General features: G+C 45.3%; 1 protein-coding gene across 1 annotated transcript; it reads right to left on the reverse strand.

The window, feature by feature from the left end:
- Positions 1 to 3,438: 3,438 nt before the first annotated feature.
- Positions 3,439 to 12,124, reverse strand: LOC110296859 (uncharacterized). The gene is made up of 3 exons (XM_021165648.2): positions 12,019 to 12,124; positions 10,657 to 11,054; positions 3,439 to 3,862 (listed from the first exon to the last, which is right to left on the reverse strand). Exons 2-3 carry the CDS (start codon positions 10,750 to 10,752, stop codon positions 3,566 to 3,568), a joined length of 393 nt encoding a protein of 130 aa, XP_021021307.1. The 5' UTR covers positions 10,753 to 11,054; positions 12,019 to 12,124; the 3' UTR covers positions 3,439 to 3,565.
- Positions 12,125 to 16,557: the final 4,433 nt, after the last annotated feature.

Raw genomic sequence — 16,557 nt, forward strand, 5'->3', positions numbered from 1 at the left:
CAGAGCCTGCTAATGAGTGCCAGGACCATCCCTCACTTCCCCTCCCCCACCCCCGGAAAAGCCAGTTTGAACTTTAATTGTCCTATTGTCTCTTTCCCCTGCCTCTGAACAGAGGGAAGGCCTCAGTAGTGTCTGTCACTCCTTTGCGGGTTAGCCTCATGCTGTATGACTGCATGGGTGAGGGGTTTATCTTTCAGTCTCGGATGCCCAAGAACCAAGTCCTAAGTCCCACAGAGTCCCTTGTTACCTGGATCAGAAAACTGAGGCTCAAGACTGTCTCCCTGATTCCCAGCCCCGGCTCCATACCCGCCATTGCTTTTGAACACACAAGGGAACCACAAAATCACTAGTAGCCATATGTCCCTTAGATAATTTCTCAGTTAAGAAGCTAACTCACATGCAGGTGCCAGAGGGACTTACCAGACTTTTCAGTCTGAAGCCAGCCTCTTAGATATGAACCTATCACATGTTAGTCTGAAGCAGGCAAAGAGCTCTGAGTATTTGCTGTAGAGCACATTCTGATCATAGTTTCCTGCCCCACTGATTCTTTTTTTTTTTTTTTTTTTCATATTACATGGTCCTTTGGTAGCACCAAATGGAGGAATAAGGATGCAAAGTATGAGGAGTAATATAGTGTAAGCAATTGCTGGTGCCTCGAGGTGAAGGGCAGGAGCATCTTAGCTTTTACAGGGGCTGGATGGATTGACAGGATGGCTTTCTGGATCCAATAACCACAACCAACCATGAGGTCCACGAAGGACAAGATGAATAGAATTGTCGATGGAGGTCTTTGACCAGATTGGAGATGCTGTGCGGCTGCCAAATGGACTGGCATGATGGGGATTCTGTTACAAGTTCAACTGAGGACAAACTCGACTCTGCATCACACAGAGTCCAGTCTTCCAGGTAAAGCAGGCAGATGCCCGAGATGAATCATGCTCCCTGTTGGGCTGCAAAGATGCTATGTGTCCAGTCCCTGTGCCTCGTCCCATAGAGGGAGAGTGAAGCAAGGGCCTGAGGCCAAGAGTGGATGATCCACAGTGTTAGTAATTAGGTGATTCTGCTGCTCTGCTCTCAAGGGATCTAGCAGCAGCTTGAACCATCTTCTGCCTCTGCCAGATGTACCAGGTGTGTGCTGCACGTAAAAGGTCCCCACAGCCACCCCAGATCTCACTCTGCTTTCCGGATCTTATATCTCTCTGCCATCTCTCATGCCTCTCTCCTAGTCCTCTCTCTCATGTCTCTCTTCATCTCTCACTCCTTCTCTGTCTCCTTGTCTCCTTCTCTCCCTGTCTGGCTACCTCTATCTCTCCCTCATGTCCCCCGCCCCCCCTGCAAGACTGTCTGTTTCTCTTCTTTCCCCCAATAAACCTCTTACACTAGATCTGTTGCATGGTGTGATTTCTCAAGGGTACACCTCGGCACAGCCCTCCAAAAGGTACCGGCCCTTGCCACAATTTATCCTATCACACAAGTTATCAAAATGATGGTCAACATGATAGCCATGCCTGAGAGATAGCTTGGGGAACGGGGCATAGTTTCTGCCACCAGGTACTGGCATTTCATGTCCGTTTTGCTGTTTCCTGCATATATGGTGATCTTCAGCAGGGTCCATGTTCTCTTGGTTTCCACTTTTGTAGAGTGGAGAGTAATAGTGTCTATCATATAAGGCTGCCTGGGGAGTAAATGATTCATGCTTGTAAATTATGACAGGGCTTGGTCAATGCTATAGTGAAATAAATAGTTCTGATATAAATGGTCAAACAAGAGAAAGAAGTGTTCTCCAAGCAGGTATTTCTCTATAGGTGAACTCAGTTGTATCATTTACCACAGACATGGGGACATGCCGTCTTTATGTCCCATGGTTCCCCCATATCTCTGCAAGTATCTCCATGTATCTGCCACCTAGGAAATAAATGCTCATGGCAAGATCTTATTTTCTTACTCAATTTTAAGATAAAATTAGGGATGTGGTCCTTAGGGGAGAAATGTTAGCCTCTCCTCTCCCAATGCAAGAAACTCCCTACAGAAAACCTGTTTAAAACTCTTATTTAAAGAGACATCAATGTTTTTTTTCTGACAAAGTATTAAAAACGATAAATAAATTGCCCAATAAGATGGAAAATTCATAGGACTGCTTGATATTTGAGTGACAGTTAAATACCTCATGAGAAAAACTAGTGACAGGTGACATGTCACCAATGACCTAGCCTTGATTGCACAGGATCCAAGGGGGGCTTCTGCTGGAAGAAGGGCAAAGCAGATAGGATTCGGGTGGGACAGGTAATCTGTCCAGTGCAGAATATTAATCTGCCCAGTGCTGCAGTTATGTGTCTAGGGGCCAAAGATCAAGGTCAGGGGAGATTCTAGGCCAAAGTCTCTCTGCTTGGTATCAGTGAGGCAGAGACTACTCCAGTAGGGAAAGCCTTATTGCTAAGGTGCACCTTTTGAGAATGACGGTGTCTACATCAGGTAGACATTCAGGCTACTGCCTAGGCTGATAGGCAGGGATTTCAATTTGATATAAGAAAGGAACTAGACAAGAGACCAAGAGGTTGGGGCTCAGGGAAGGACTACCCCTTGCTGTGAAGAGATAGGAGGGAGAAAAGTACACAAGAAAAGGGTCTGGGCCCAGGAAACAGGAGTAAAGATCACAGAATGGACATCAGTAAAGGAACTGCCACCTTACAGTCTCCAGGGGACTACATCTATCCTAACTGTCAGGAGGGTGATGCCAGGTCCTGACCCCCACCACTGAAAAGGCAATAACTCTTCCTTTATCTACCCCGCTGGCTAAACTCTAGGCAGCTTTTGTAACGAACAGGAACTGGAGGGGATAGAGACTTTGTTGATTGAAAACTTCCAGAACCTGGTTTGGACATGGTGGGGGGTGGGGGTAGAGGTGCGAATGGGGGAGGCTGGCTTCCAAAGCACACAGCCCAGAACAGTTGAAAACAAATTCTTCTTTAGCGCTATAGTATGGGACATAATAAGCTTCTCCCTTGATCCATAAACCAAACCTACAAAAATTGTATTAAAATGTGTTATGAGCACAAAAACTGACTGTGGGCTTGATAGAAGTGAGGAGATACTGATCGATGCAGGACTCCCTCACTGTTGCCTACGCACCCTCTGACTCCGTGGTTAACAGAATGGTTTTTTCTTTTTCAACGTTCAGGCATTAAGCCTAGGACTCCATGCATGCTAACCATGCCCCTACCACTGAATATATCCCCCAGTGCTGGCCTTCACTACCACAGATTGCTCTTATGTGCAATAACATATAATAAATGTGTATACTATAATGTATTGTGGGAAGACATCCAGGGGTTTTGAAAATAACTTTGAGAAGCATCTGGAAGACCCCCGGCGACCTCACAGCGTTGGAGTAGCTGCCGTAGTTGCCATCTCCCCAAGTAAACATTTTCAGCAGGAAGCTGTGGGAACCTTTAATGCCTTTCTATCTCATCCTAGTCCAAACTTAGCTGAAGCCCTGGAAGGAAGCCTTCTGCCACCTTCTTGCCCATCCCTCCGGCACCTCTCTCTCACTGGGAGAGTAGAATGTTCAAGGGTCAGGTGAGGAGGTGGCTTCTTGGCCCTGATAAGGTGCTACACTTGTCTCTACAGTGGCTTTTACAGCAACCTTCTCCTCTATGCCGCCGTTTCTGGAGCAAGCATCTCTCTGCAGCCACTTCTCCAGCAGGCTTCTCTGGCCAGGAGGCTTCTCTCTGCAGCAGGCATCTCTCTGCAGCCACTTCTCCAGCAGGCTTCTCTCTGCACCCTCTTCTGCAGCAGGCTTGTTTCTGCAGGCTCTTCGCTTTCTCTTACTTGCCGCTCCTCTAGAATGACCCCAGATCTTGAACTAGAGGAGAAGATTTAAAGAGAAGATCTTTGAGTGTTATCTTCTTCTTCTAATTCTTCTAATTTGCCAACCATGAAGCTAATTTTAAAATCCTCTGTTTGACTTCTTGCCTTTTTTTAAAAAACAGAATTTAGAATTCATAGAGGAGGAAGATAATTAAATGACTTTTTTTTTCTAGTCCCTCATAAAAGGGCACAGCGATATATTGGAGTAGGTGGCAGAGAATACTTGTGGTTGAAAGGAAGGGGCCATAACAGTTTACCACATGTATCATCAACATAACAATATCTACCATACATTGAGCATTAACTGGAATCAGGCATGGGGCTGACGATTAGAATCCATTTTCCTTCTTAACCCTACCACAGCATTCTAGATGGAGGAATGAACACTGAGGAAGACCAGGACATTGTCTGGTGATTCTGAGATGGAATCCACAGAGAGGATAACTTCCCAGCCCACACTCTGAAGTCCCACCTGAAGGAAGACTTTTATTCATGAGCCTCCTGCTTCATAAGGGGCACCCACACCATGTTTAGGGGTCGCTATAATAGATAGCCACTACAGGTAGGGCTCAGCTAGAGAGAGTCAAAAGCAAGATAAACCTAGACAAGAGCAGGTTGTTCAGGTACCCAAATCACCACAATGTTGGGAAGCAGGGAAAGATGGGGCACTGGTTTCTAAGGGACTCACACAGAGGTAGACTAAGGGGTCAACATTTGTAGAAATCTCTGAGGGATCTCACAAGCTTGGAAAGCAGGTTCATCTTGCTGGCTTTTTACCCATTCCCTACACTAATAAGTTGACTAAAACAATCCTTTCCCTCATGGTTGGCCATGGACATTAGAGCTACAGTGAAGCTCAGAGTTCATTCATTCCACTCCAGCATCTTAGATGAGTGAGCTGGTTGGGAGAGGGGATATCATCACCCAAAGACGAAATAGGGATCATTTTATCAGGAGCCCAAGAGTTCTAAGTCCTATCCCAGAGCTTCCTCCATAAACTCTCACAAAGCTTGATTTTTTTTCCTTTCTCTCTATTTCTAGTTTTACCAAGATTTCTGGGCCATAGACTCTGGATTAGATTTCATTAAAAAAAAAAAAATAGAGCCAGTGTCCACTCTCAGTTGCAGTCTTACAAGGTTGCTCATGGAATTGGAGCCATGCTGGAAGAAGACAAAGGGCACATTCAGCTCATCATGGTGGAATGGTAAACCTAGCTCTTAAAACTTGTAGGTTATAAACAGACGATGGCAACTGTGACAGAGGAAGAGACGATTGATTTTCTATGTCAAGAGCAACTCCTAATTTACACACTTCATAATAGTCAATCCTCTGTATCTCTAGAGACATCTATCCTAACAGCTCAAGGTGTGCCCGTACCCCATCTCCCTTTCTCTGCCCTGACACATAGCCCTTAGACCGCCAAGTGGCCTTGAAGAATCCAATAATCACTCCAATGTCAAAGTGTAAGACACAGCCAGGTCCCAGAACACTGTGCCCCAGCTCTCTAGGACTTCATAGCTAAGCCACCTCTGGGGTTATCTCATCATCCTGTATAGATCTCTGCCACCAAAATAGAAAAGATCCCTCAATCAGGATGTCATGTCATTGGAATAAGGAAAGGTGTGAATCTCGGCCCTGGACAGTCCAATTAATGCAGGGAGGTGCAAGGAGAAACAGAGGGCAATTGTTCACAAAGGCTCTCTACACTAACAAAAGACCCCAACTCTACCTCTCCCGGGATCCAAGCTTCCCTGCTGTTCTTTTAATAGAAGCATTTTCCCTGCCTCACCCCCCTCCAAAAAAAACCCCTCACAAATATGTTGTGTGAAATATCAGAACTAATTAGACCAAATGGTGCTCATATCTGTCACTGGTTTTCTGGGGGAGAGCAGCCTGTGTCATGGAGGGAATTTTATTAACTAATTAAGGGCCTCGTTTAAGGGGATGCCCTGTTCTTGGGAGAAAGCAGGATGGGAGGAGTAAACCGTATGGTTTGATGGAGGAAGATGAAGGAGAGAGATGGAACACAGTGAGAAAGGAGATGTGGAAGGAGTGGATTGTTGTTGCACTAAGTCCATGGGCTGTGAGTTCCACGGTTCTGATGGTCAAAGCAGGACAGCATTTGTTCTGAAATGTGAATGTACTTACGATATTAATTTAAGAAAAAAGAGGAAGAAGGAGGTAGTATATCTATCATTGCTACTTCCTGACTATGGATGTTACTGACAGTTCACCAAGGCAAAAACCAAGCCATAGCTGTGTTCTCCAAGTCTCAGCCGAGTTGGTACTGGCAGTCACCCCTAAATTTTTACTAGAATGCTGTATGGGAAAACGAAAAAGCTATCTATAGGCATCATATAGGCTGGAAACATTTGTTTTTCTTCTTTAAGGAACATTTGAACAGAAATAAGAGAAGAGGAATCCAAGGATCTTGCAGCCAAGAGGCTCAGGAGAACGTCTAGCTGCGTCAAAAAGTACTATTGCGTAAAAGGGATATTGGTGGTGTTTTGCATGTTTTGGCCTCTAGTTGTTACAACTGTTTGGGAAGGATTAGGAGGTGTGGCTTTACTGAATAGAATCATCGCTGGGAGTGTGCTTTAAAGTTTCAAAAGCCTGCACTATTCCTCATTAGCTTGCAGCTGCCACTACAGTCCCAAGCCTTCCTGCCTCCCTGCCAGCTACCATGTTCCTCATTAGGATGGTCATGGATTCACCCTCAAACTATACATCCCCAATGAAAGCTATAAGTTGTCTTGGTCATGTGGTCTTGTCACAGCAATAGGAAAGTAGCTAAGACAAAGTAGGTTAATTCCCAAAGTCTAAAACAGGATAATTAGGGAGACTTTGATGCATGATAATGAAGACTTTTTAAATGATGATGACTCTTTCAGGGATAAAATGGGTTATCTGTTACCATGAGTCAGAGCCAAGGCTACAAGGCATCAGAGAAGCTGAGAGAGGCAGTACCCTTCAGCCTCCTTGAACATTCAGATGACCCAGGTCTGTAGATTTGGAACATCAATGGGTTATGTTTCCATTGTGGGCACTGAAGAAGGATTACAGATCTTCCTGAGCTGTTACTGAGCAAGGCACTGGAAAAATCTGCAAGATCTCTTCCTCCATATGGAAGTAGTTAAATATGGAGCAGGATGAACAAGAATCTTGCATGAGCCACCATGTGGTTGATGGGATTTGAACTCAGGATCTTTGGAAGAGCAGTCAGTACTCTTAACCACTGAACCATCTCTATGTTCATAGCAACCTTATTTATAATAGCCAGAAGCTGGAAAGAACCCATATGTCCCTCAACAGAAGAATGGATAGAGAAAATGTGGTACATTTACATAATGGAGTACTACTCAGCTATTAAAAACAATGAATTTATGAAATTCTTGGACAAATGGATGTATCTGGAGGATATATATCATCCTTAGTGAAGTAACCCAATCACAAAAGAAGTCATTAGATATCACTCACTGATAAGTGGATATTATTCGAGAAACATAGAACACCCAAGATACAATTTGCAAAACACAAAAAAACAAGAAGAGGGAAAACCAACGGGTGGATACTTCATTCCTCCTTAGAATAGGGAACAAAATACCCACGAAAGGAGTTACAGAGACAAAGTTTGGAGCTAAGAGGAAAGAATGGACTATCCAAAGACTACCCAACTTGGGAATCCATCCCATAATCAGCCACCAAACCCAGACACTATTGCATATCCCAGCAAGATTTTGCTGAAGGGACCCTGGTATAGCTGTCTCGTATGAGGCTATGCTAGTGCCTGGCAAATACAGAAGTGGATGCTCACAGTCATCTATAAGATGGAACACAGGGCCCCCAATGGAGAAGCTAGAGAAAGCACCCAAGGAGCTGAAGGAGTCTTCAACTCTATAGGTAGAACAACAATATGAACTAACCAGTACCCCCAGAGCTCATATATTTAGCTGCATATGTAGCAGAAGATGGCCTAGTTGGCCATCACTGGGAAGAGAGGCCCCTTGGTACTGCAAACTTTATATGCCCCAGTCCAGGGGAATGCCAGGGCCAAGAAGTGGGAGTGGGTGGATAGGGGAGCAGGGTGGGGGGAGGGTATAGGAAATTTTCGGGATAGCATTTGAAATGTATATAAAGAAAATATCTAATAAAACAATACTCATAAAAAATAAAAATAAACAAAAAAGTTAAAAAAAAAAAAACAACAACAAAGAATCTTGCATGAGTAACTGAGTACTGCCTGACCCAAATACAAGGTGAAGGAGGTAGAGGTGAATAGACCCTGCAAAGACTTTCCATGACTCTCACTTCCTTGACAGTGTCCTTGTAAGGTAAAGGCAGTGTTGGGAGAGAACCCAGAGCCTAACAATCTGGTTCTGCTGCTCTAAGAGTATGCTTAGTCACACCCCTGTCGGGTCCCCTTCCTGGGCTACACAGTCCTGTGTTCACCGAACTGTGGGCCACTCCAACAACATTGTGTGTGTGTGTGTGTGTGTGTGTGTGTGTGTGTGTGTGTGTGTGTGTAATTGAGCAGTTGCCATTCTGAAGGGACAGCCTTGACCTAGGCATGTTGTTCACTTGATGGAGGTCTTTGGTCATTGTGTCCTCTCCTTTTTATCCCTTTCTTGTGGTTTAGATGTAAAATGTAAAACTGTGTGTCAACTTCAACAGTCATTCTCATTGACAAGCTTGAATTCCAGACCCGAACTCCAAAATGGAACAGAGGATGGGAACACTTAGGGTGCTAGAAACAGGAGACAGGGCTGAGAGCCAGGGTACCAATCCTATATACACTGTTCTCTATGATGTGGGCAAATATGTAGCCCTCACTAGTTAGGCATGACCTTAGTTTCATTTGCTTATCTAAACTGATGACTGATGGCTTTATTCATGGGACTCATAGGAAGAAACTCATATGCCAAGTAAGTGCCTGGAAGACACTATGGCACATAGTGCTTTTTGAGGAGCAGAGTCCCAAATGCCACTGGACACTGTGCCCTCCAAGCTGACATTCATTGTCCTCTTGAGGGGTTGCCTAGGTTACCTTTCTTACCACTGTGACTCAGCATCTGACAGACACCTACCTAAAGGAGGAAGGGTTTATTTTGGTGCCCAGTTTAGAGAGGATTCAGTCTCTCACGGCTGAGAAAGTAGGGCAGCAGCAGACAGCTACATCACGGTGGGAAAGTGGAGCTAGGAATTCTCATCTCTACCCAATAGGAAGCCCAGTCATTAACCTCAAGACCTAGCACACAGTGATGAACCTACCTCCTCCAGCATGGCTCCACCTCTTAAAGTTCCCACCATCACCCAAGACAGCACCACCAGCAGGGACCCAAGTCTTCAAACACATGAGCCCTTGGGAGACATTTTACATCCAAACCACAAAAGAGGGATAAAAAGGAGAGGACACAATGATCAAGGCCACCATCAAGTGGGTAACATGCCTGGGTCAAGGCTATTCCTTCAGAATGGCAACTGCTAAAATACACCAAATAAACAAACGAACAAAAAAGGGAAGTGAAGGTGTTCCGATCAAAATTGTCCCTGAAATGGGGTGGGGTGGCGTGTCTTGCTACTCATGTGACTTCTGTCCTTGGCCCAGAGATCATAGAACCACCCTTCTGGAGGCTGTTGGAAAGGAAGAGGCAGGCTCTTCCTGGGGTTCTGCTCTTGCTACTCCAGAGGGCCCAATGCTGACATGCTCCGGGCTGCTTGCCAGCTTTGGGCTTTTTCCTCAGACCTTTACAAGACATCCTTTGAAATGTATCTAATGGATGGGAGAACTGACACGGGCAGCTTGGACCGGCTCAAAGTCACAGCATGAATGTGCGTCAGGCTTGGGGCCAGACCCTCCACTCCCCCTGTTGTCCTGAGGTTCTCCAGCCTCCCTCCTCCCCATCCCACCTCCTAAACATTCATTTCTCTGGTCTAACAAGGCTGCTCCTGCTCTTTGGCTCTGCTTACTTTAATATACACATAGATTACAGCTACATTAAAGGAGCCTGAAAATACCAAAGCAGAACTAAAGCAATTATTATAATGCAGCCTTAACAGCAGCTGTAATGAGACAGAATTAAAAATGTGCCAGCGTAATCACAATTCACTGTTCCCAGCGACCTTCCAGAACTGCCTTCATTTGGAAAGAAACATCCAGTCCTGAACTGTCAGATGCAAAGGAAAAATTCAATTGTGCTGCCCCATGGGACCAAGTCCCTGGCTACCAAATCTGGCTCCTCCACACAAAGGCATCTGTCCTGAAGCTGCCACTGTGGGTTACTAGCCATTGGCTCATGGGGGGCAGAGGGGAGGGACATGGATGGGGGGCTGGTGTTCTTTCCATGGCACCAAGGATGGTTTATTCTGCTTCCATTTCTTTGCTGCTGAGGCCACACTGTGCCACACTGGAGGGGATTCAAGTCTGCTTAGCATCTCACTCCGCTTTCTCATGGCATGTGCTATGTGTCACAGATTATACTAACTCATGCTTCATGCTACTACAGTTATCCCACAATAACCCTGAGATGTCTGTTGGCTTACCCCTCTACTTTATGAACAAGGAAACAGAAACTTAGAGATACTTGCCTGGCCATTCAGAGCCAGGACCCAAAGCCTTGTCTTCAAAGTCTGGGAGATTGTTTCTCATGATTTTCTAGAGCCTCTTGCCCAGAGGAAGTCAAAGAGAAATATATCTCAATACATTTTACGTTACTAGTTTTGATGTGAGGGCCCAGGCTGGAGGGGACAAGGGAAGTTGAGGATGAAGTAAGGAAAGGAAACAGGAAGTACCTCAGTCGAAAGCTCCTGAAGGTCAATGCACCCTTGCCAGAAGGCATGGGCACGTGAATGAATAACAGTGTATGCTCGTCTCATTTCGGTTTCCATGGTTCTTCCAGCGAGTTCAGCAACGAGGAAGCGAAGTGTCAGGTGACAAAGGAGCCAGGAGGTGAAGCAAGATGAAGGTTGGGCTTCTCTTCTCAGTTTACTCTTGAGACCACTCAAATATGGTGACTTGGTTGTTCCTTCACTAACCTCAAATTAAGCTTCCTGGCTCCACAGCCATAAGTAAACCTGACCGACCACTCACATCACTCATGCTTGGCTTTCTTTGGAGTCTCCTGGAAGTTGCTTTGGGTTTGGTTTTCATAGTTCTACTTCAACATATCTCCAGGTGAGTCGGTCCCCACCTATACAGTTGGACAGAAGTGATACAGACAGCAGGAGTGAGGGTGATGAGCTACTATTCCTTTGTCCTCTTCTAACTGGGCAAGCTACAACACCAGGCAGTCAGGCTTTTTGTTTTTGTTTTCTGTGCTTTGTTTTCTTACTCCAGCCCTACACAGGCAATGTTCTACAATACTAATGCTACAAACGATGCCCTGTGCATTCTAGTGCATAAAAAAAAAAAAAAATCTCCCTACCGCTGGGCATACTGCACAGGTGTTGTGAGTTCACAGTGTCTCTCTGCAGCTGACCTGGACTTTGGCAAAATATTTGCCCAAGTCTCTTCCCAACCCCACTTACCATAGCTCCCCACTTGATGTAACCAATGGCAAGAGTTCCTTGTAACATGATAACTGAACAAAAGCTCATTGCCATTTCCGGGGACCTGATGTCCAAAGCTTATTGCAAACTCAACTGTTTTCTATAGTGAGATGGATGGTCCCAGCTCACCCTGCATCCAAGGCACACAGTGTCCTGTAATCTAGCCACGTTTGTCAGCTTCTCTGGTTGCCTTGGCTGGGGGAATGAGGATCTTAGCAAGAAATCTTTCCCAGCTCCAACCAGTGGACCATTACAGACACTTTGTGACCGTCATTCTTCACTTCCCATCCCCATTTTATAGAGTAAGAATATAGCATATGTATCCATTTGATTTAAAGAGATCAGCATCCTGTGCCCAAGGATTTAGAGTGGCAGAAACCCTCATCCTGAGGTCAGATGTGATCCCTGCTTCTATTGGTTTGTGTCTGTTGGTCCTGCTTCTACTCTTTTGTGTCAACAGACAGAGATGCTTATAGTCTGACATATCTCATCCCAACTTCCAGGCCAAGATGAGTTTCCTTAAAAGGTCGGGGCATGACACCCCAAGCAAGGAGGGTTAAGGACTCTACTGGGTAAACTGAGCGAATTTGTTGTCAATTTTCTTGCCTGGTTTCCAGAGAGGAAAGAGGAGCCCATCCTCTAGCTGTAAAGGAGGATCTGCACTTCAGCGGTGAGTGGCAGGCTCAGGGTGGGGAGAAATCTCTATGTGCTTAGAGTCACCATCAGCCAACTGACACATCTGTGCTATGACATCAAGAGTTGACTGAAGACAGGGCAATTCATCTTCATGGAGATTGTTGCCAAGGCTTGCATTTCAAATGTATGAGAAAGTTGTGACCACTTGGAGAAACAAAAACAAACAACAAAAATGCCCCACACAAAAGGATTTAGTTATCTAATACATTTTTATTGCTGTTTGTTGGTTTTGCTGACTTGAGATGGGCCTCCCTCTGTAGTTCTCTTCGTCTTTTCTGGAACTCCCTGTGTGGCCATAATGTATAGATAGCAATCTTACCTCCTCAACTTCCAGAGTGCTAGCATTCTAAGTGCAAGGGAGTCTGGTGGAAACTTGCACACAGGGAACAGACCAACGAACAGCATCCGAGAGGCCTTTTCCAAGCTCTGAGCAGCCCCTGCTTGTCCCCAGCCCAACTCTGGGTTTTGCATTGGTTTTCAGACCCCTTGGGTACAGGCAGTTCCAGGCAGCTCCAGCCAGAATCTCTTCTCCTACCTCCAGGCGCTAATGAGATGCAGAGAGGGGTCTGCAGTCCTGATGGAGTCCTTTGCAACTTTTGTTGCTGCTGCTTTTGAAAATATCTTTCTCTAGTCCTCTGCCAACAGTTTGTTAGCACGTGGCCTGGGTGAGTGAGTGGTTTTTTTAGCCCTCAAGACAGTATGATGCTCTCCTCAGCCTCCAGTAGAGACATCTCCAGATTTTTGTCCACCGTGTCCCTAGGCAGATGCTCTGGAGCCTCTCCAACAGCTCCTGACACATATGCACCAGACCCCTCCCTGGCCCCAAGTCCAGGGAGCCAGGTGTTAAATCCCATACTCCACAGAAGCAGTCTTTCCCCATCTGTCTTGCAAAGGTGTGAATGGGTTGACAGAAGATGAAGAAGGGGGCGGGGGGGGAGCAAAACTAGCATCCCTAGCAACCCCTCCCATTAAAACAACACCATCAAAACACACACATACAGAGAGAGAGAGAGAGAGAGAGAGAGAGAGAGAGAGAGAGAGAGAGAGAGAGAGAGAGGAGAGAGAGACACTCACACACATGTGCACAATTAGTCAGCCAACATCAACCATAGCCATAGCCAACAAACTAACACCAGACCACCTCCCACTCTGGGGTGTCTAGAAAAAGTTAAATTTGGACTCTGGCCTCATCTGACCCAATATAAGACTCTTCATTCTCAGAACATAAACATCCTTTTGCAATTATTGCCAGTCAGCCTCAGTTTTCCAGAAGAGCAATATGCCTGTTCATACCACCTGTAACTTAACACCCAGCTCACACAGGACCATTTCTTTTCATGAGACTCAGTAGAGTTAAGCTTTCAAGTGGGCCCTTCTAGGCAGGTGTTTCTGACTTTACCTGCATAGCCGCGATGACGAGCCACCTACCTACTCCAGGAAGGGAGCATCTGCCTCTATGTGGCTTTCCCTCCTCCCTGCCTTTGCTAATAAAGTTCTCAAACGCACACTTCTGCTTCTCAAGCAAGCTACAATAAACCAGCCACATGCCATGAGCCACATGTGTACTGTTTGCCCAAAGCAGAGTACTCCCTAGCCAGGGTCACTTCATCCTGACCACCTCCCACTTCCGGACACTTATCCCATGCTCCTGAACCTCACTGGGCATTCATCTTCACTGCTCCATGTCGGCACATGTCTCCTCATATCCCTCCCTTTCTTCACTTACACAATAATGATGTGCTTCATCCTGAGTTAGTGGGGAGCTCGGGCTTTGGGGGAATTCTGCCTAAAATACATTTTCCAATATTTATTTTGTGGCGTTGGTTCTATTTGGGCAAGTGTTTACATAGCATGCCTTCCTTCATTTCTTCTTACCGCAAATTCTCGGCATCTATCTTGCAAAGGTGTGAACGGACTTGACAAAGCAGAGAGAGGAAGAGAACAGAAATAATCTGCACGTTCTTACTGCCACGTCACAGCCACTACGTGCATACAGTCCACATATACCCCTCTACACACACACACACACACACACACACACACACACACACACACACACATTTAGCCAGTCAAGATACAGCATGGGCTAACACTTAAGGTCCAAAGAGATGCTACAGTTTATATGGTTCTTATAAATTGCATACCTTTTAGATTCAAACTCTCTTTTAAAATGCAAGTTTAATGAATGTCTGTCACTGATAACCCTGATGCGTTTGGATCTGTTTATGGGACCTTATTGTGTAGTTACAACTATTTGGATAGAAACTCCTCAGCAGATCTCTCAAGCTTCTGCAGATTTTTCTGAGCATGCCCAGAAGACAAGGATCTGACTGCACATGACCTGGGTCTTTTCTCAGGGTTGCATTTGTACCAAAAAATCTTACAGAATTAGGCCATGGCTCCCTCTGGGACCCACTGGCAAGCTTGCCTCTTGCTATTAAAAAACAAAAAAGTAGATTCCCCAGTCTCAGCTTTCCTCAGCTGCAACACAAGCCCAGCACACTTAGCACATCAGTATAGGCATTCTCATGGGGCATAGGGCCCAAAGGGAACCCAGGCTCTTGTATGGTGCTCATGCTGATTGCTGTGTGTGAGTTTCAGAATCCTTTATCTCCATCCCATATAAAACCCAGGAATTTCATGCTTCCTGGAAGCTAGTAAGAAGCTAACATAGTACCCTCTGGTTAATCCCAGGTCCCTCACAGACCTGACAGTCACTCCAATGGTTCTTTCTCCGTATTTTCTCATAGCATGCTTCTCTCAGACTAAGTCAGCTTTATCTTATTTGGTATATCTGCTGTTTCCAGAGGAATACATTCAGTCTCTCTGTTCTTGGTGGTTATCTCTAAAGTCATCACCTTAGACTTTAAATAATTTGAAATGAAACAATTTCCATCCTTTGGATCCCCACCCTACCCCCATCTTCCACAGTGCTTGTTGGGACCCAACATTTGAGTTCCCTCTTCATTTTCGTATGCTTGCGTTGTGAAAGCTGCTGTTCATTTAGATTTACCAAAGGCTTACCTTTACACTGCTGTTATTTAGTCAGAATCGCTGCTGTCATTGGTTTTCTTGGGAAAATAGTCTCCCCAGTCTCAGGGGCTAACAGTGGGAGGAGGGGGAGGTTACTCACTAGACTGTAGCACAACTGTGCAGGAGAACACATACAGCCACTTCAGGGTTTAAATGCTATGAGGCTTATGAATGAAATGAGAACATCATATAATTTTGGAGTATCAAGATGGGTTGAAAAGATAGTGTGCCTGATTCTTTTGCACAGAAAACAGACTAGTGTGGCAGTGTCCACAGCATTAAAGAAGCCAGGTCCCCTATCTTGTGCCCTGTATCTCAGGGTTTCACGCTTAAAGTATCTGCTGACACTTTAAGAAAGCAAAACTCTCCAAAACTCAAGGGCCAAATCAGTAAGTGTGTGATGTGCCTATGAGTTTCTGCTTTTCCTGAACTCCTTACTTCATCGAAAGGAGCAGAGCAGCCACTAAACACAAACACAAACACAAACACAAACACAAACACAAACACACACACACACACACACCAATATACACAGAGAGACACAGAAAGAGAGAGAGAGAGAATGTGTGTGTGTGTGTGTATGTGTGTGTGTGTGTGTGTTTCTGTTGAGCATTCCATAGCTACCCACCTATCCTTGCCACTCAAGGATGTTCTTGATCATTGTCTGACAGTGGGTTTACAATTGTCCATTAGGTCCTTGTCATCACTCCCGTTTGGTTCTTGTTGCCATGGTAGCTGTCAAGAGGAGATAGCCCAAGGGCATTCCATATCTAAGTTCCTCTTCAGTTATCACCTATAACTGTTAAAGCTATGTTTGTTTCGTGTTACCCAGTGCCCAAGTGCAGTGCCAGGCTGCATATGTAGCAAGGTTGGTGGCATCAGCCACATACTGTAAAAACACCAAGCATTCCGAACTCTTCCTGATGAGCTGTTCTTTCCATCCTCGTGTTTAAGTCTGGACCTTCAGTGTCCTCCCTTGACTCCCTCTGACACTCTCCTCAGCACTGAATTAAGCAAACAGGGGATGGAATATTGGTTCCTTCCTACATTGAAGGCTCTCTGCTTCTTTGGAAAAATGAAATAAAGTTTGCAGAGATTAACTTTTCCAGTTTCAGCAAAGGTCGTCTTGCATGGGTCACTCATAGGAGATATTTTCAGGCTTGCCCTTCAGAAAAATGACTCCTTCCCATCCACACAATCACCAATTTAGAAAATAACCCAGATAGACATATGTAAAGAAAGCTATTCCATACACACATATACGTACATAGTCATTAACAAAATAACCATTGCAAATTGATTGAACTAGGTAAAGATTTGGACAGAGTACAGCAGCAGAGGGTGGAGCTGTGGACCCTAAGACTCATAACTCAAGAGAGAAGCCAGGTGGTACTGAGGTCCCACTCTGAGACCTCA

Source organism: Mus caroli, unplaced genomic scaffold (genome assembly GCF_978045245.1).
Source record: "Mus caroli unplaced genomic scaffold, Mus_caroli_1 scaffold_7, whole genome shotgun sequence".
Classification (NCBI taxonomy): domain Eukaryota; kingdom Metazoa; phylum Chordata; class Mammalia; order Rodentia; family Muridae; genus Mus; species Mus caroli.

Excerpts from the sequence above, each read along its gene's own strand:
- LOC110296859 (XM_021165648.2), bottom strand. The coding sequence starts at position 10,752 with ATGGAAACCGAAATGAGACGAGCATACACTGTTATTCATTCACGTGCC. Across the intron at positions 3,863-10,656 it reads TTCAGGAGCTTTCGACTGAG|TTCAAGATCTGGGGTCATTC; the intron begins GTACTTCCTGTT and ends CTTCTCCTCTAG.